The sequence below is a fragment of the Brachionichthys hirsutus genome, chromosome 10, assembly GCF_040956055.1.
Source record: "Brachionichthys hirsutus isolate HB-005 chromosome 10, CSIRO-AGI_Bhir_v1, whole genome shotgun sequence".
Lineage (NCBI taxonomy): Eukaryota > Metazoa > Chordata > Actinopteri > Lophiiformes > Brachionichthyidae > Brachionichthys > Brachionichthys hirsutus.
This window is the reverse complement of record NC_090906.1, coordinates 5,209,316-5,229,055: the sequence shown is the minus strand read 5'-3', so window position 1 is coordinate 5,229,055 and position 19,740 is coordinate 5,209,316. Positions and strand designations below refer to the sequence as shown.

Genomic DNA, 19,740 nt, shown 5'->3' with positions numbered 1-19,740 from the left:
AGGTTCTGTGTGTGTGTGTGGGGGGGGGGGGGGGGGGGGGGGTTCACCATGCATGCTGGGAGGCTGGAGCAGCAGGTGGCCACTGTGGACAGAGGCATCGCCTTCCTGAAGCAAGAGCACCTGACCATGCTGACCGGTCTGCAGCTCGAGATCACTCACCTGAAGAGACGCTGCCACGGTCAGTCGCCTCTCGTCTCTGATCCACCAGACGGCCTGCCTGTCTGTCCCCTCCTCTGACTGCCTGTCTGTCCCCTCCTCGGACTGTCTGTCTGTCCCCTCCTCTGATTGTTTCTATGTCTGTCTGTCTGTCTGTTTGTTTGTTGTGCTTCTCCTGGCTGCAGAGCTGAGCTGTGAGCTGGAATCCAGGTTTCCTGACAGGAACACAGAAGGTGATGCATTACGATGATTTTAAATGGATGAGAGAAATCGTACGGACAGTAAATGCAAATAATTGAAATTAATCATTAATAAAAAAAAATAGGGCAGCCCGGTGGGGTAGTGATAAGCGCTGCAACCTCACAGCAAGGAGGTCGCGGGTTTGAGGCCATTTTGTGAGGAGTTTTTCTGTTTTCTCTGGGTTCTCCGTCTTCCTCCCACCACCAAAAACATGCAGCTTAGGCGGATTGGTGACACTAAATTGCCCGTAGGTGTGACTGTGTGGCTGATTGTCTGCCTCTGTGTTGCCCTGTGATGGACTGGCGGCTTGTCCAGGGTGTACCCCGCTTCTCGCCCATTGACTGCTGAGATAGACTCCAGCTTGGCCCGCGACTCGATAATGGACAAGCGGTTGGAAAATGAATGAATGAATTAAAAAAAGCATTATTTAAACAGGTAAGTCAATCGAGTTGGATTTGAACCTGCGACCTTCTTGCTGTGAGGAAACGGTGCTAACCACTGTGCCACCATGCTGCCTTTGAACAATGCATGATTTGTGTTAAGTTTAATAATGCACCAATTATTTGGGCTAAAGTCGGGTAAATTTGGTTGCTATTAATTTTGTTTATTAATAGATATGATGAAGATTAATCATTAATAATTAAGCAAGATATCATATTATTAACAGTAATTTAATAACCAACTGCAATCAGTCTCAATCACAGGTGAAGTCGAGACTCGAGCACTGACCCTCGCAACCTGACCCTTCACCTGTTCATATTTATATAACAATAAATATGAACAATAAGACAAACAGCTTCTTATAAAATATGTGGGTGTGAATAGATGTGTGTGAGGTCAGTTTTTATGACCTCCTCCGCCTGGGGGGGGGAGTCAGTGAGAGTGGCTCTTAATTATTTAAAACAATCTTTAATCATATTTGAATAACCAATTAGCTGCAATAGACCCAACTGTCGATATATAAACGATACGTTTCACTATTTCAGGCTGCACTGATTGATAAGTGAACGGACACTGAAAGGAAGTCCGTCCTGTTTGTGTTTCTGCAGAGGAGGAAGTGGAGTTGGAAGCGCGTTGTGAGGCTGCAGAGCGCCTCCTAGAGGATCAGCATTGCATGATGATAACTGCGCGTGGGGAGCTGCAGGCAGGCCAGGCACGAGCGTCAGCGCTCGGAAGGAGCCTCGGCGAAGAGGAGCGGTCTTTCCTGGAGGAACTGAAACGACGCAGTCACAAGATCTCGCTGCTGAGTCGAGAGCTGCAGCGCCAGAACGTCATAACGACAAACCTCTACCACAAGCTCCACGGCGCACGCCTAAAAGTGTTCCAGCAGCAGCAGAGCACAGAGTGTGCTGCTGAGGGAGAGGCGCAATCCAGAGGCGATGAGGTAGAGGAAGAAGAGGACGAACAAGATGAGGAGGAGGAGGAGGAGGATGACTCGGATTGGCTCCTGTCTCCACCGCCTCCAGCCTTTCCCAGCCAATCCGAGGCGAGATCCGAGAGGCGCGTCAGCGTGAGGGAGGAGAGAGTCCGAGCTTGCGTTCCACGGGAGAGGGTGACATCACCACAGAAGCCACGCCCCATGCCTGATCCCGCCCTATTCTTGGTGCCGCTTAGATACCGCCTCATCCGCTTGAACCAACCAATTGGAACGCAGAGTGCAGATGGTCTGGAGGACGAGTGGGAGGATATGGAGGACAGGAGTGTGCCCAGGAGGGTGGACATGGGTGCTGGAGAGGGTGAAACCGCTCTGTGAAGAGGGAATTTAAGGTTGTCTTCAAATTCCACTTATTCTAGAGAAGTTTAAGATGAAAGAGATGTAGCTGTGTAATTGTGTGTAGATTTCAGGAATGACGTTGGGTGTTAGTTCATTGCACAGGAGTGTGTACTCAAATCTACAAATAGACATATTAGCTAAATTGCCACATTGATAGTAAAACAAATGTGAGGAAAAGAGTGGCGAAAGAAACCGAATAGAGGGACCGTTTCATGTCGATGCCTTTTGATTTTTACACTGTTTGATCACAGCGTGCGTCTGTAATTAGTAGCCTTGCTTCTGGGTGTATGAGCACCCATATGTTGAAATTAGCAACTTGCTTTTCAATGCACTCGCTGTATTTTAGGTAGAGAAAATAACTTTAGAAGGCTTAGGAGAATTCTTTGTGACAATTTGCACTTTATTAAATGTGTGCAACGTGCCTAGCGGAAGAACTGTACCAATAGTTGTCTGTTTATTATGTTTAAAATGTTCTAGTGTGTCTTTGTCACGTGCACATACACATATTTTACACTAAAGAAGTATTAAATAAATCAAATAATTATTTGATTAATTTGCAGGTGTCAGTCCAACCAAACCTCGGCTGGGACTAAACTATGCTTATTTCTGCTGGCATTGCTGAAGGTGCAAAGAAACTCAAAGAACAAACCTTCCATACAAACATACAAAAGTGTTGAGGATATAGTGACATCTATTGGTGAGTTTGCAGATTGCAGCAAAGTGATGATCCTTCTCCCATCATCATTTTGTTTGTCCCTTTTTGGCTGCTGCAGAATTGAAACCGTGCAAACCATAAATCCAGTAGAAGAAGTCCCACCTCCTCTGTAAATATAAAAAACTCATCGTAAGATACCAGAAGCAGGATTATACTCAGTGCATTATGGTTCATGTCTATCAACCTTAGCACAGAGAAGTATACTAACTTTTACTTGGGGATTCATTTCGCACAAGAGTCGATGCAACATGCAAACCGTCTCCTAGCAAAGGGCTGATGATAGAATGTTCCCATAGTTGTTGAGGGCTAGTGCTCTGAATGTTAATGGATTGCTGCAGAGCTGACATGGCAACCAGAGCTAATGCTTGAGAGCATGTGAAGAAAATAGAGAAAGAAAAGTGTGTGTGTGTGGGGGGGGGGGGTTGGACCTTTGTAACCCACACCATAGCCCACATCTTCACTAAGTGGTTGCATTCAAATAGCAGAGGTTGCCCTCTTCTGGACTCGACTAGGAACTCTGTGTGAATGTGCATGTGCTGCGTGCGCATACATACGAGTGGATGAATAGAGGCCCAACGTCTCTCCACCCCTGAAAGGACAGAAACGCACACATGCAGTGGCAGTTTACGTAACTCGTAGTCGCAGCACGGATAGGGCAGCCTGCTGGATCGGAGGAGATCCTGCAGAGCTCAGAGGAGATGATGACACGGACTCACAGCCTCTGCATCACTCCTCACTGGCTGGAAAGGTCAGTAGGATATCAAGGAGGGTTTAGTCATATTTTCTGCTGCATTTTTATGTATTTATTTGTTTTGAGTAGCAGGTGTTACTCAACTTGGATTCGATACGTTTAAAGATTATTCTGCTGTTTCTACCATCAAACAACTTAGAGGTGTTCTGCAGAATAAAATTAGCATTCCATTTTCATGTGTTCCAGGATTCCCACATCATTCCAGAGCTCATCTGATGGAATTTACTTTCCAGGTCTTTCCTCTGAAAAATGACACAACTATAGGGATACTTCAGAATCTTCATGGTGTCAACTGTTGATTAAATCTCAGTGGCATTGATAACTTATACTCAACAGTTTAATTCACAATGTCAGATAAAGTTATTTTTCATACCATATAAAAGTTTCAGACTAGTGTCGCCACTAACTGACCCCCCCAGCCACAGATTAAATGTGGTAAGAATTGCAGCTGTAAGAATGATGTCACGGGATAACCACACTTATGTTCACATGACTGCACCATGATGAAAAAATGCATCACTGAAGTTCAGTAGAATTAGATTTTCTATATGCATTATATCTTTTGTTTACATATTGTTTATATTTAGCAGCCATACTGACTCACAAAATTATTGCATCAATATGAAGATTCAGAGACATTGCTTAATATTATATAGTCATACAGGCGGAAAGAACACGAGGACAAATACAGGTCGTAAGTCTAAGCCTGACAGCAACTTTGCTACCAAAACTGTCTGCTGAATATCCCCCACACCTTACTATTTGACATCCAGCCCCCCCCCCCCCTCCTACCATATTATTGGTTTAACTGTGAAATGAGGCATCATTTGACCTTAATTTCAGCACCAAATAAAACAATTGCTGATTTTGCAAATCTAATGTCACTTTAATGTCAATAATATTATAACAAATACCGTCACAAGATAAAGCAACAATAATAAACACATTATCTCTTATTAGTTTATTGTCATTTTTGCAGCATAAATCCTGTGCTCTTGTCCCTTTTAGAACCTGTATTGCTGCTTTGTCCACAGATGCACCATGGGAAATATAGTCCAGTGCTGTCACACACTGTGTAATTATTTAAAATGCAAGGATGTACAGGCACAGAGCATGCCAGAAACATCCCCTCTGCTCTCCAGTGAAGGAAGCGACTGCGATTCCCTGAGCCTGACGCATGACGTGGCGGATGATCTGTTAACCGTCCACGGGGGGGTGACAACCCCGACCCTCAAACCAGAGAATTTCCTGTTTCCTGACATCATTTTGAGCAGCAACCTGGGAGGAGATGTGACTCTGGTGGAGCCGATGGTGTGCCTGCTGGTAGCCGAGGACGAAGATGGGGCGAGGGTGGATGAGCTTGGAGATCGTGCACAAGAGAGGAGCAACAGTTCGAGAAACAGGGACTGTTCTGAAGTTGAGACTCAAACTGAAGTGGACGCACAAATCGGCGAAGGGGTGCAGCCGCAAGCACCGGCAGTAATGTCAATGTCAGAGACAGTTGAAAAACTGACAGGGTTCGAAAATACAGCCCAGGAAACCAACCGGGGGGAAGTGAATAAGAATCCCGTCGGTGTGAACGTGACAGGAAGGTGCGCTCTGGACAATGAACAGATGGGACGGGCTGTAAATGAAGAAGACTATCACCTCCTCCTCACAAACATAAGCAAGCATCTGTCTGAGGAACACGCAAAACCAGGCAGCAAATCAGTCACGTTAAAAAGCAGATGATATTCAATGGCAGGACATCATTTTGCAGCCACAGAAGAGCTGGCTTTACTCAGCAGGATGTTTGGGTACAGCAGGCTTTGGGTTGGAGTTGAAGGCACTTTATCTGAATTAGTGAGGAAAAGTTCAGCTATGACAAAAGTGATTACCATCTTGTGCTCCATTTTCCATAGGAACCATAAATATGCGGTGAGGTTTACCTGCAGAAGAGCTTATGTTTCCACCTGTTTGTTGGTTGTTTTGTCAGTACAATTATACAAATGCGTCTGAATGGATCTCCATGAAACGAATAAAATGACTCCAGGAAATAGATGGGTCAATCCAGTATATTTTTTTCTTCAGCATTGTACGATTTGTTTTGTTTATATAATATATTCCTGTCAGTTCTAATATGACAGATCCGATCAGTGAGTGACTCACTAGAAGAATGACTCACCAGCGTGGAAATGGATGGACCGGATGTGAAGAGACATCGGTGGCGTCAGTGCAGCAGCTTGAGAGTGACTGTGAGGTAAATTGATTACTTCCTCCGCCAAGGAGGTTATGTGTTTGCTGCTGTTTGATTGTATGTTTGTTTTTTTTAGTAGGATTATAGAAAAACTGATGGATGGATCTTGATGGGAAAAAAAATCTCAAGATGTGTCTTGGTACTTAGATTTCATAACATTTTGAGAGTGATCCGGATACATGTCTGGGTATCAAAATATAAATAAATTAAAAACAAATCTGAATTTTCCAGTTTACTTATAATGCAGGTTTTTTTTAAAATCAGAAATTATAAACAAATGTAAAGCATTATAGGTCCTGATAGGCTGTATCTTGGGCTTCCCTCTAATCCTAAAGACTAGAAAGATGCACGGCGCGCGCTCCCGCTACCTAAACGTGCGCGCGGCCGGTATCTAATTGCGACCGTTAGCCGGGGCCGGGCAAATGCGGCGCTGCCAGGGAGGAGAAATTGGCTGATCGTGCCGGGTGATATGAAAAGTCATACTACCACATCCGAACTAGGCGTACCCACCGCATGATTAGACGACGCAACCGGATACGAGAGTGGCATTTTATCAGAGGGTAAGTTCGTCATTTTGACACGTATCTGTATTTTTGTTCTGGCACTTCGAAGGACTTGTTATTTTTGACGACGAATTACCTGCAGTGTCTGCGTTTTCCCGTTCCGATCTCAAAATGGCGGAGAGGCCCAATGCTAGGCTATGAGGTAAAGTTGGTATTTACTAAAGCATCGGCTGATGAATGCTAAAACGATCAAACTGTCACTTAAGTACGACGTGATTCCCGCCGAGACGCAGCTAATGTTCTTCTCGGGAAAACGCGTGATATGCACCGAGACACTTGTTGTGATCCTGGCCGAAGCATCTAGCTAGCATTAGCAGCGTCTATTTATGGGCGTTCTAAGGGGATGAGCTAACTTGGTACGTTAACCGGCTAAGCTAATGTAGAAGCCGTATTAAAAATAAGAAAACAAGTATATGCTTCGATGTTGCTGGAAAATGCTATAATCAATGTTTCATTCAAATAGTTGACGTTAATTGTTATCGAGACATAACAATTAACGAGTGAAATGTGTTGTATTGGGGAATAACAGCTAATAGCTACTATCACCGAACGTGTTTTATGTGCATCATTACCGTCCCTCGTTAGATGTTTTCAAGTTGTAGTCTCGCTAGTTTTTTATTTTCAACGACTAACGTTGTTTCGTGATGTTTTTGACGCAGACCAACGCCCTTTGTGTGTTTTCGTACTGTGACTGTGTTGTGTAAATCCAGCCTGCTGAAACTGACAGCTTCGTGTGCTAAGCTAGCTAGCGTTAGCTTGAAAGGGCGTTGCTGAGCCATTGCTACAACTTTGCCCTTGTGGGCATCGAATCTTGGCAAGGCGTCACCCCGGCGTGAATTTTTGAATTTAGACCGGTTTCCTCTAAAATCAGCGCAGTGGCCGTTCACGTGCACGCTATCGGATCCGAAACGGTGATGTTTCTCCTCGAGAGTTGAGGAATCACGAGGGTTGAGCATAGAGATGAGGGATTCAGTCAGGACTGCTAATATTGAAGCTTAAACTCCAGATCTTATATGAAATGTGCAGAAGTTTCCTTGCTAAATAATTTTCAAAGTAGCTGCTTTTATAAACCAAATAAATGGAAAAGTGCATTTTGTGTGGAATAGCTCATAAGCATTTATATGCTCGTATTTAAACATATTCCAACATATAAAGGGTTTGTGTATTACATATTGCTATTATCAGGATTAGCCATTGAAATGAAGTGTGGCTATTATAATATAATGCTTTTAAGTGAGTAGAGAGGGAAGGATTGGAGACGTGGTTTTGTCACTTCCTGTGTATGTCCTGACTCATGCAGCTTTATTTAAGTAATGGTTGACTGAACTTTGAGCTTAGTGGTCCTTTTTTGTAACACTGATCAGTCGAAACCTCAGACATAATTAATCAATATGTCTGAGGTTTATATATATAATATAATATAATATATCCAGGCTGCTGCTTGACAGAAAGGAAGCATTTGTCTTGATGTTTTGGTTTATGAGGAGATCCTTCCCTTCTATTTTAGTTTGTGCCATTGGTGCCTGGTTTGGACTGAACGTTAACAATTTGGGGAGTCATTTTGCAGCAACTTGACACAAACAGAGAAATATACTGATTTAATCTGTGACCTAAAGTAATGCCCTTGTCTGTTTTGTTTCCTATTACATGTTTGTAAAACTTTCATTCACTGAGTATTCTCAGTCATACATATTTTTTGTTGCGATACGCTTTATATTATCCATACATGTTGCTTGTTGTGACATTCGGCTTCCTGGGGAGGTTTCTGTCTATTGTCAAATCAAAGAAATGTCTCCCAAAGCACTATTGTCATCTTCTAGTTTTCATTTCAAATCTAACACCAACTGCACATCATACTTGTTACTTGTTACTTGAAGAGTAACGTGCAAAAAAAACTTGTGTGTGCGCTTCACTTGTTTAGATAGTAACCGTCACAGCCACTAGGTTATATCAGGTGTTGCTATTTAATGCTTATTTCTTGAGGGACCTGATAGGTCAAAATAACACTTGGCTGCTGTTGTCATGGCAGCGTGTGTTCTGTGCACATTGATGTCTGTGTGAACTGTCTAATGCAACATTGTCGTGCTATATTGATGATTTGACCACCTTATAATCTGTCGTTGAGCTGAAAGCCCTTAGAATGAACTCTAGGCATTCATTATCAGTGACATCAGTGCGCATATGAAGCCCTAGAATCAGCCATCCATAACCCAAACATCCACAGAACACCGATCCTGCTGACATACACTACTCGTCTGCCGTCACGCATATGAACGCGAGTGACATCCCATTCTGAAATCATAGGATTTAATGTTAATAATTCCACAAGGATCAGGACTGTGTTTATGGGAAACTTTGACCATTCTTCCAGCAGTGCGACTGTGAGGTCAGACACTGATGTTGGACGAGAAGGTCTGGCTTGCAGTCTTTGCTCTAACTCATCCCAAAGGTGTTCTATCGGGTTGAGGTCGGGACTCTGTGCAGGCCAGTCAAGTTCCTCCACACCAAACTCACTCATCCGTGTCTTTAGGACCTTGCTTTTTGCACTGCTGCGCAGTCGTGTTAGAGCCGGAAGGGGCCGTCTCCAAACTGCTCCCACAACGTTGGGAGCATGAGATTGTCCAAAACGTCTTGGTACGCTGAAGCATTAAGAGTTCCTTTCACTGAAGCTAAGGGGCCGGAGCCCAACTCCTGAAAAACAACCCCACACCATAACCCTCCCCCCCCCCCCCCTCCACCAAACTTTACACTTGGCGCAATGGAGTCAAACAAGTACCGTTCTCCTGGCAACCGCCCAACCCAGACTCGTCCATCGGGTTGCCAGCCGGAGGAGCGTGATTCGTCATTCCAGAGAACACGTCTCCACTGCTCTCGAGTCCGGTGGCGGCGTGCTTTACACCACTGCGTCCGACGCTTGCCATTGTGTGCGGTGCTGTAAGGCTCCGCCATGGAAACCCATTCCATGACGCTTTACGCACGGTTCTTGAGCTAATCCGAAGATCCCGTGAAGTTTGGAGGTCTGCAGCTGTTGCCTTTACACTCCTGTGACCATGGGAGTGATTGGAACACCCAAATACCACGATTTGGATAGCTGAGCGAATACTTTTGACAATATAGTGTATTCAAGTGAGTTGCTTCAATTGCCACCCAAAAAGCTTTATTAAGTGGAACCGTGTGTGAGATTGTTTTGAACCCAGGAGTGTCCGCACAAGATCGAATGCTTAATGTACGACAACGCGAAAAGCCTTGAGGCTTTCCTGTTTGTCTGTGCAAATTCATTCAAAGCAATCCTCACAAGTGGACTTAGTGCTCAGATGGTCATCCCAGGTTATAAACGAACCTCTTTTGATTAACCTCATAGACCAGCCCTTGAACCTGCCAGAAATATAGTATTGGTATATTTTTATTTGACTGAAGTACTGTTTTATGTTTAGAAGCAGCAACTGGCAACACAGTTCACCAGACTGTATTATTATACAGGCAAAGTTGGCTGTAAAGGTTCCGTCTCCCCGTCTGGGGTTAATCGTTTTAGCCTTAGTTCAGTTCCTCCTTTACATTGCTGTCAGCTATATCATTTAGAAACACACACACACACACACACACACACACACACACACACACACGCTAGGACGTCTGGTCTCGCTGCTAAGCAGCTTTAGTGCTGTTGTGGCCTCAGGTGCCGGTGTTGTTGGAGCTCAGGAAGTGAACGCTCTCATCAGCGCCCCAATCCCTGAGTGGCGTGTTGTGATTCGTCAGCATAGGCTGTTGATCAGTGCTCTTTTACTGGGAAGGTCACGTCAAAAAAAAAAGATCTGCAGATTATTGATAACACAATTTTTGCAAAGTCATGAAGGTAATATTGCAAACAATCTTTTGCTCGAGCCACCCCAGGAACTCGGATCAAGTGTGTGAATTGTCCAGAGTCGCTCGTCAACTTGTGCCATGGATATTTTCTCTCAGTACGTTTGTAATATGTTGTATATTAAAGGTTGTCACAGCAACGGAGGGTCAGGAGGTGGCGAATGACCCCTTAAAGGTGTTTATCCTATTTTTCTCATCAGGTGATGGAAAGACGATCTGATCAGTGAGATTTGGGCCAGCGAATCCTCGGGAATCCTTCTCCTGACGCTTGATTGACTACGTTCTCTCCTGTTTGCGTCGCCCGCTTCTCACCACCTCTGAATCTTTGAAGGAGGGAACGTCTGAGGGATCAAACTCCTCCCATCCTCGCTTTCCTGCCAGACTCCTCCAGCACATCACCCTCATCTCCCCAAGAGGGAGATCACAGCAGCCACCATGGTGCTGTCACAGAGACAAAGAGATGAACTGTGAGTTCCTTCGTCTGTCTGTGTGTGTGTGTGCGTGTATGTGTGTGTGTGTGTTTGTGTGCGCGCACGCAGGCCGCCTTGCCTTGATCTTTAGGTGTTCATTCATCGTTTTCCTCTATTGATAGAATCCTATTGCGTGTATTTCTTTACGCGTAGTATGCAGGATATTTGATTTTTAATGCTCTTTCGGTAGTTAGTGAATATTTCATAACCCACTCATGACGGCGAAGAAGGGGGGGGGGGGGGGGAGGGAAGGAGGCGGAATGAGAAAATGTCCGGCTGGATCACACAGGATGCACCCGAGTCCGGTCACCACAGACCTGATGATACTCGAGTCTTTTTGGCGTGAAATAAGTTTAATCGTCTGGACTGTTTTATGTTCTGATAAGATAAACGTTTGGATTTAGAGTTTAGAGTGAATTCCGCTCCACCGGTGGCCTCGTGCTCAGAGTCCAGACTCAGGGTTACGGTTTTCCGGCATCCCAAGCCCTGAAGCGGCAGCCTAAATTTAGCACCGTTTCACCGCCTGATAACGTAGCTGTTCCCCTCATGTATTTAGTTTTGCTTTGTGTGTTTCTGTGCTTTAGTCCGCTGTTTGAAGTTTTTTTACAGTCTGTGGCACTTACTTATATTCATAATAAATGACTGTCCTTTTGTTGTCAGGCAATAAATTCAAAACCATTTTAGGCCTTGGCAAATGCTAGAGCACAGATACGTTAGGTTGGCATGAGGTATGTGCTAGCATGGAAAGCTTCACCGTAAGTACGGACCATCTAACAGCTGATACCTTTAAGTTGTTTTATTCCTCTTTGTCAGAAACCGGGCTATAGCAGACTATCTCCGCTCCAATGGCTACGAGGAGGCCTATTCCACCTTCAAGAAAGAGGCAGAGGTAGACATGGTATGGAAAGCCAAAAGTGTCTAAGGAAGTGATTGAACTTATTTTATGTTCACTTGTTCCAAGACGTCTGTCTTTTTTTCCCTCCATTCTTAGAATGAAGAGGTGGATAAAAAGTATGCAGGACTCTTGGAAAAGAAATGGACCTCAGTCATCAGATTACAGAAGAAGGTAAGGGCTGTGTTACCAGTTTGGTGCTTAGAATCTGACCATGGTGTTTAAAACAGAGTACACGTGTGTGTATGCAGCGTAGCGGTCAGGACATACAACATATATACAACATTTAATGGAACGTCTCTACACTGTTGTCCCTTTTTGCTAAGTGAGTTAGTGGTCTTCCTCAAGAAAATCTAATTTTTTGGGGGGGTACATTTGATATAATTTGGGACAGTTATTTCTTCCACATCTGTAAAAAGCAAAATCTAGAACAGATAAATGAACAACACGAGAACTTAAAGGCGTTTCTTTGAGGAACGATTATAAACCACATGCTGGAAAGTTGTGTGTTTTCAATGGAATGCTCATTTCTCACTCACCCGTCTATTAACACGTGAACCCAAAAGCAAATGCTTTTTATAATCGTTAACTGGCCTGTAATCATTGTTAGGATATAATCATTAAAGACGGGACGGCAGTATCGAGAGACGCTGTACTTGCCACGGAATATTCTGACTCCTCTGCTCGTGACTCACTGGTCCGACCAGGTAATGGAGCTGGAGTCCAAGTTGAACGAAGCGAAGGAGGAGATGACACACGGAGGGTCCGTGGGTCAGAAGAGGGACCCCAAGGAGTGGATCCCCCGCCCCCCAGAGAGATACTCCCTAATCGGGCACCGTGCTCCTGTCACGCGTGTCATCTTCCATCCCGTCTTCTCTGTCATGGTCACAGCTTCAGAGGACGCGACCATCAAGGTGAGTGCTTTTTAAAACGCGTTTACGCTTTCGACTCGGAAGTGTAAAGTGGAGGTTTTGAATTGTCATGACTTTCGGCGTCTGTGTTTACATTGTAATATCTTTTCTACTGCAAGTATCACAGAAGTTGTGTCTCCAAAAGGAACGTTAGAGCACAGCGATGCTTGCCTAACCGTTCATACGCAAAATCAGTGAGTGACAACAATCCAGTCTGACCCTTCAGATCAAAGCCGGACTGCAGATCTGAGTCACCTCCTTTTATCCTCCATCTCTGCTTGCCTCGCTTTCCTCTTCTTTTTTTTCTCATCACAAAGCCAGGAGGCAGATACAACAATTGATGTCCATCCCTTCATAATTTTGTCCCCGAAGCACTTTAACTTTGAATCATTTATTTTCTGCTTTTTCATGAGTGAAAATGCTATTTAGAGATTTTTTTTTGTTTTCTGAGGGTTTTTAACTTTTGAATATTGCTCAGGAAATTATCTCTGTATCGCCCATCGTCATGGTAACACCATCTAATGGACAGATACTTTTTGATGTTTTGGGACTTTCTTGAAGACTATTTTTCTATTTTTTTTATTCTTAAAATGTAACCGTTAATCAGACTTGAGTAACTGTCTGTCTTTAATGAAGTGCACTTTGGTTCCTGACCCTGAGTATCTCATTCTTGTTTTTTGTTGCTGTTTGTCACCGTGGAGACGGTGATGCTTGTGTTGTCAGAGGCGGCACTCCCAGAGCATGGCACCATGGGAATAATGCAAATTAGATCATTTTGCAACCTGTACATTCTATATATCAAACAGTTTAGTCATATCATCTTGACTGTTATGAGAACTTCCTCAATAATTTAAGCTAATTTAACAGTTTGAAAACATGGCTCACATTATAGAAGAACCTGATTGGCCCCACGGTGCACTCGTTGCTCCGTCTGGAACAAAGTCTTAATGAAATCATGTAGTGTGTGATGCTGTTATTTTTTTAATCTTGCAATAAAATATGTGGATGTTTTTGCTATGTGTTATAAAGAGGGATTTCATAATTGTAGGATTCCAAACTCACTTTTACCTCCGTCTCATCCAACCTGAAAATGAGTTATTTTAGATTTCCCCTTTGTCGACATCCTTGATATGAATGCGGCCGTGTTTGCTGGGCCGGTCACTCGACTTGGATCTGGCGAAAGCTGCTTCAGTCGCATTTGAGTTTAAGCCCTTGCAAAGGGAGGATCTGGGTTCCACCTGTCTGTGCAGACGCATGTAACGGGTTCTGACCCCCTCCTCAAAAACTGAGTTCAGTAAATCTTCCAATTCTTCACAGGAACCCTAAAGGTGCGCTTGCTTCATTTTGCTTGTTTGTTTTTTTACACACCTGGATGTGTTGTAGTCCTTGTGCTCACATTCACCTCTGATAGTGGGTATCGTGCGCCCACATCAGCGCAAACTGCGTCCAATGGTTGGTCTGTCCTTCAGCACACATTTTCGGCTTGGAGAGCTGTGTTTGATAACGGGCCGGGGTCCGATTGAAGCGCTCCGCTGACTGTCGCCCCTCCGTGTGTGTGTGATTGTAGGTGTGGGACTATGAGGCAGGGGACTTTGAGCGGACCCTGAAGGGCCACACGGACTCTGTCCAGGACATCTCCTTTGACCACACAGGAAAGCTGCTGGCTTCGTGTTCGGCTGACATGAGCATCAAACTGTGGGACTTCCAAGGGTTCGAGTGCATCCGAACAATGCACGGTACAAACGAATCCAGAAGCACCAGTGGATCGTGTTGGATTTAAAATGCACCATTTAATAATATTCCGTAGAAACTAAATCCTGTAACGCTTTAACTGTGTTGTGCAGGCCACGATCACAACGTGTCGTCTATAGCCATCATGCCAAACGGTGACCACATAGTGTCCGCCTCCAGGGATAGGACCATTAAGATGTGGGAGGTGGCTACGGGGTAAGTGGGTGGAGCCTTGTCTCATACTTTTACATATTGAGCCCCCCCCCCCCACCACCACCTTTATTTACATTACTTGTGATCTGAATGTTATCCATGATGATTTTCTTTATTGACTTGTACACAACGACTGTAAAATAGTTTTAATGTAACCACCTGCAGGTACTGCGTGAAGACATTCACAGGCCACAGGGAGTGGGTTAGGATGGTGCGTCCCAACCAGGATGGCTCGCTGATCGCCAGCTGCTCCAACGACCAGACGGTGCGCGTGTGGGTGGCCGCCTCAAAGGAGTGCAAGGCTGAGTTGCGGGAGCATGAACACGTGGTCGAGTGCATCTCCTGGGCCCCTGACAGTGCCCACCCTACCATCCTGGAGGCCACGGGCTCGGAGGTACGTGGGCGGCGCTTGCCCGATCTGAATTAAGCCGGGAGAAGATTCGTTTTGTTCGTTTTTAGCTGCGACGTTTCTCAGCTGTTTATAGCCCGAGACGAATTCACGAACGATGAAATCAGACATGATTGTGTATTTATGAACTACAACTTTATAAATGGAAGACATTCTTTCAGAGATTGTTTTCTGAGGATATTTACAGACCACCAGGAGTTTTGAAACTGAATTCAGCAAATTCCAATATTCGGCCAGGTTTTCATGTCACCCATTTGTGATCGGTGTGTCCTAAGCATAAGAATCTGAATGACTTCCACACGTGCATGCGTCACTGAACCATCCTGCAGCCATGCCGGGGACCCCGAGGCTCTCTTCAGGCAGAGCAGCACGCCAACATGCCATTCCTCCGTAGCTGTGGTGTTTGTCATAATTCGCCATCTTGGTTCAGTTGCAGGCCGAAAGGAATGCCGCTAATTGTTTCTTCTCTGACGCCAACGCATGTTGTTGGTGCCGTTTGAAAGCAGCCGCTCTTTGTCACGTCTTCACAGATCAAGAAGAGTGGAAAAGCCGGACCCTTTCTTCTCTCCGGTTCCAGAGATAAGACGATTAAGATGTGGGATGTCAGCATCGGCATCTGCCTTATGACGCTGGTGAGAACGACTGTTTCGGTGTTGCCACGTGTGCATTAAGGGGGTCGGTGGGTTAACGCTCGGCTCCCTCAGGTTGGGCATGACAACTGGGTGCGGGGGATATCCGTTCATCCCGGAGGAAGGTTCATAGTGAGCTGTGCCGATGACAAAACCCTCCGGATCTGGGACTACAAGAACAAGCGCTGCATGAAGACCTTGTGTGCCCACGAACACTTCGTTACCTCTCTGGGTAAGACGTGTGGAAATGGATGTACCTCTCGCTTTATTAAGTATATTAGCATGTAGCTGCACCCAAACCTTTAAAGGCAAGCCAGCGCTAAGCTGAAATGCCAACTCGTACTAAATGTGCCATACCTGAGCAAATGTTTATTTCTTTTTCCAGATTTCCACAAGACTGCTCCTTATGTGGTGACGGGCAGCGTTGATCAAACAGTTAAAGTCTGGGAGTGCCGCTGAAGCTGCCCCCCCCCCGCCCCAGCTCTTTCCTTGTCCCTAAAGCCTCACCTCACCCCCTCCCTGCACCTTCAGCCCTCCCCCCTCTATCCCGACACCTGGTCCTAGTCCCTCACCTTTCACACTCCAAACCATGGCTGACTATGGCACCACCCAACCTTTCTCGCACCCCCTCCCCCCTCCCTCCAACCCCAACCCAATCCTCCTCCCCTACATCAGTCCAGCCTTGTTAAGTGACTATTATCCTTTTATGTAAATTATTCTGGATGTAGGGTACGCTTAATAAATGTCACGCAATCTCTGACACAAACACAATCAAGAAAAACACGAAGTATTCCTTGCATGGTGAATCAAACTAAAAAAAAAAGTTGTATACTGTTAAATTTGCATACTGTTTTCAATATCTCCTGTCGTATCGAAGGTTAAATATCCTTATGTGCTGGTGCAAGTGGACGGTTGGCTGGTTGACTGGCTGCACCTCTTGTTCCGGGGATGTGGGTTTGGTTCGGTTTTCTTTTTGTTTTTTTTGTTCTACTCCATGCTTCCATTGTCGCGGCTTGTCACTGCATGCATGGTGATGGAGAATGTACAAGGAAAGAGCAGGACATTTCCAGGAGAAGATAAGGGCCTAAAGAAAGAGAGGAGGCGGAGCTTCTCACCCACTGTGTTCATTCATTCTTCACCACTTTAAAAGCCGCTTTCTAGATGACGCTCACAGGACCTTACCGATCCCTGCGCTGCTGAGAGCACAGGCGCACGTCGCATAGCAAAAGTGTGTTTAACAGAGAAAAACAACGTCTGCTCACCTTTTCAATGAGGTGTGTGTCTGTGTGTGTTCGTATGTCGGCCCGGGGAATTGCCCGGTGCTCTCTCGCTCGCTATCTCTGCCTTCTCGAACCCATTGAGGACTCCCTCGCGGGTTTTTCATTCTGCTTTCTGTGGTCTCGCCGCTTTACACACACACATACACTCACGAATGCACATACATGCACAGTAAAAGGTTGTGTATCAATATATCTGGATGTCATTGTTTGCGACATAATGAAATAAAATTCTGTAAATATAACTTATCTATTTGTGTGATTCCTTTTGAGGAAAGGAGAGGGACAATGTCACGTGAAAACATATTTAGCATTAGGGAGTGTTTGGGATGGTTGACCAGAGCAGTTAATTGTATAAATCACTTTGTTCCCACTGCATTGCTATGTCATTCAATAATGCTACATTTTTGGTATTTGGCATTTGGCAGCTATCACGCTATGAGTTTCAGAGGAATGGCTGATAAAAATGCTTTTAATTTGGAAATTGCTTCTGATGACCGAATGTCATCCGGCCAAAGCTTTCAGAAAGAAATGGGTTACCGGACAAAATCTCAAACTGCTCCTCTAGACTGAATATGAATTATGTATAAGAGACTGGAGCACAGATTCACTATGTAATGTCGACATGCTGGCAAATTCCATCAGGAGAAGGCTCTTACACAAGCGATGATGAAGCGGTACTGAAACCGAGAAGTTGTGATCTGTTATAGGATTAGGAGATCTTTGCGAAGCAACAGAGGGAAGTCTGTCCCAACTTCTGATTTTGATTTCCCGGCTACAGCCTGATGTTTGCTCCACTGCAAGCTCAGACTGGAGAGGCAAAGACATCAGGCGCAGTTCAGACCTTATCAATTATGCACACCTCAGCCCTGCGCTGCGCTCACACCACTGTGCATTCACCCACGCATCGGTGATGCTTTCACTGTTGCCGGGAGACGGTGTGTGTGTGTGTGTGTGTGTGTCACACCATTTTTCTGTTCATGCGGCTCTGTGAAGGGGAAAAAGGGAAAGTTATTGCAGTCGAAGGTCAGTGTGATAATGACATCAGGAGCATGGCATGGTGGGCTGACGGAGTGGAGGGTGCATGTACAGACGGGTAGGAAGTGGCTCCATGGGACTAATGAAAGGGTAATAACCCTGTCTCGGGCTGCAGCTCCTCTTCCTCTTCCTCGGCAGAGGCACTAGACTAGAAACATTGGCCTACACCGCCGCTCTCTTTCTAATTTATAATGTCGCTTGTCTGATATAGAAAAGAGCTGCAGAGGACAAATAAGCCGCTCTTGGGATGAGGGATGCGTTGGGATGTTCCAGGGTCTGCAGATGCAGCGATGATGATTCTCCCAGAGAGAAGCGGAGGGCTAGATTGGACTTTTATTTGTTGTATGTATGTTTCTGGTGGATATTAATAGTTTCAAATACTGCATTAAAATATAGGTTCGTCCTATAGCTAAAGTTTACGTGACAAACCTGATCCCTGCAAAAACCCGAGGAGGATATTATTAAGGTGAATGTAGCGCCCTCTACCGGAGGCGCGCGTCGAGAAGCCCAGTGTCACGAGTTATAAACTTCAACGTTTTATATTCATTGTACACTTTAAAATGAAAATGTGATCAAATGTGATATTTTGTTTTATTCCGTCCTATTTTCCAAGTCTTCAACTTAAATTCCACTAAAAATAAATTTGGGGCATATTACGGAAAATAGAATGCAATGCTTTGCAAATACTTTTTGCACAAAAAGCAATGGCATGCAGTTTAAACCAATAAACTATTTGTTTTTGTAGTTTTTCCTGTATTTCATTCCCGCTGCACATTTATGGAAAGGTGGATGAAGGCCGGGCATTGTGTTTTACGCGTTTTCTTTTGACACCCAGCGTCTGGGAAGACGAGAAACTAACTAATTCCTTTTCCCATGCGTGGAATGCAAAAGTGACTCGTCGTTTAGAGTCGCTGTGTTTGTAATCTGCTCCTCGCGTCCGCGCCTCCTCTCAGTCTTTATTGATCTCTTTATTGTTTAATCGCGCATATAATTAAATCACTTTCTCTTTGTCTCTCCTCTTTATGTCCACTTGTGATGCGTCGCTTCTAACTGGGTCACCCCATCCCTGACTCGCATTCCTCCCACCCTCCTTGCCTCTCCAGTCCCACCCCTCCCTCACACATGCAGTACTGTATGTGTCTATGCGTCCTTGCAGGGCTGTTTTAAATGCAGCTCATGTGGTTGCCATGTGCAGAGGCTCCCTCCTCCCCGTTCTCTCTCTCTCTCTCCTCCCCAGTTTGCAAGACACCCACACTTTCTTCTTTACATTTTATGTCTTAGTTATTTTCAGACAGTAACGGTGCTAGAAGGTTTGGACACACGGGGACATGATGTTGCAATGCACTACTAAGTGGCCCTTTAGATTGGCTGAGACAGCCAGATATTGTGATGCGGTGCAAGATATACAGTATAAAAGCTGCCAAATCAGACTGTTGCTATGCAGCCGTGCATGCGCTATATGCATTTAACAAACAGGCAAACACACCACTGTGAATACAAGTCAATGCACTACAATTAGATTTTTTTCCCTTTTTGTTCCATCAAATGTTTGATCACTTGTGAGACACATAATGGTCGATAAAGAATCTGCAAAAGTGTTGGAAACATTGATAAAATAATGACAAATAGTAAAATGCAAAACTACAGCGCTGTGCTATAGGGTTATGCAGTTAAAATACATATGAATCCAGAAAGAGCAGCTTCAAGATTGATCCATCGATGTGCATCAGCATCTGAACCTGTAGTAAGTTGGCAGAGAAGCAAGAATTGGGATCAATTTATATGAAAAAAAATATTAGTATAAAAAATAAACAGAAACATCAGATATGTAGACAAGATAAGACGCAATGGATGAATGAAGACAAAAGGTGACA

At 44.8% G+C, this 19,740-nt stretch overlaps 2 protein-coding genes across 3 annotated transcripts; both read left to right on the top strand.

The window, feature by feature from the left end:
• The first annotated feature begins 48 nt into the window (after positions 1 to 48).
• Positions 49 to 2,578, top strand: ccdc92bb (coiled-coil domain containing 92Bb). Its single transcript, XM_068744970.1, has 3 exons — positions 49 to 178; positions 342 to 389; positions 1,446 to 2,578. Exons 1-3 carry the CDS (start codon positions 49 to 51, stop codon positions 2,147 to 2,149), a joined length of 882 nt encoding a protein of 293 aa, XP_068601071.1. The 3' UTR covers positions 2,150 to 2,578.
• A 3,726-nt stretch (positions 2,579 to 6,304) lies between these two features.
• LOC137900267 (lissencephaly-1 homolog B) lies at positions 6,305 to 17,069 on the top strand. Of its 2 annotated transcripts, none has more exons than XM_068744330.1 (11): positions 6,305 to 6,432; positions 10,497 to 10,763; positions 11,580 to 11,664; positions 11,758 to 11,832; positions 12,366 to 12,572; positions 14,137 to 14,305; positions 14,414 to 14,516; positions 14,679 to 14,907; positions 15,453 to 15,554; positions 15,627 to 15,783; positions 15,937 to 17,069. In XM_068744330.1, the coding sequence occupies exons 2-11, from the start codon at positions 10,732 to 10,734 to the stop codon at positions 16,008 to 16,010; spliced, it is 1,233 nt and encodes a 410-aa protein (XP_068600431.1). In that variant the 5' UTR covers positions 6,305 to 6,432; positions 10,497 to 10,731; the 3' UTR covers positions 16,011 to 17,069. The 2 variants fall into 2 exon arrangements, with proteins under 2 accessions (XP_068600431.1, XP_068600432.1); XM_068744331.1 differs by lacking the exon at positions 6,305 to 6,432 and adding an exon at positions 6,540 to 6,577.
• The last annotated feature ends 2,671 nt before the right edge of the window (positions 17,070 to 19,740 follow it).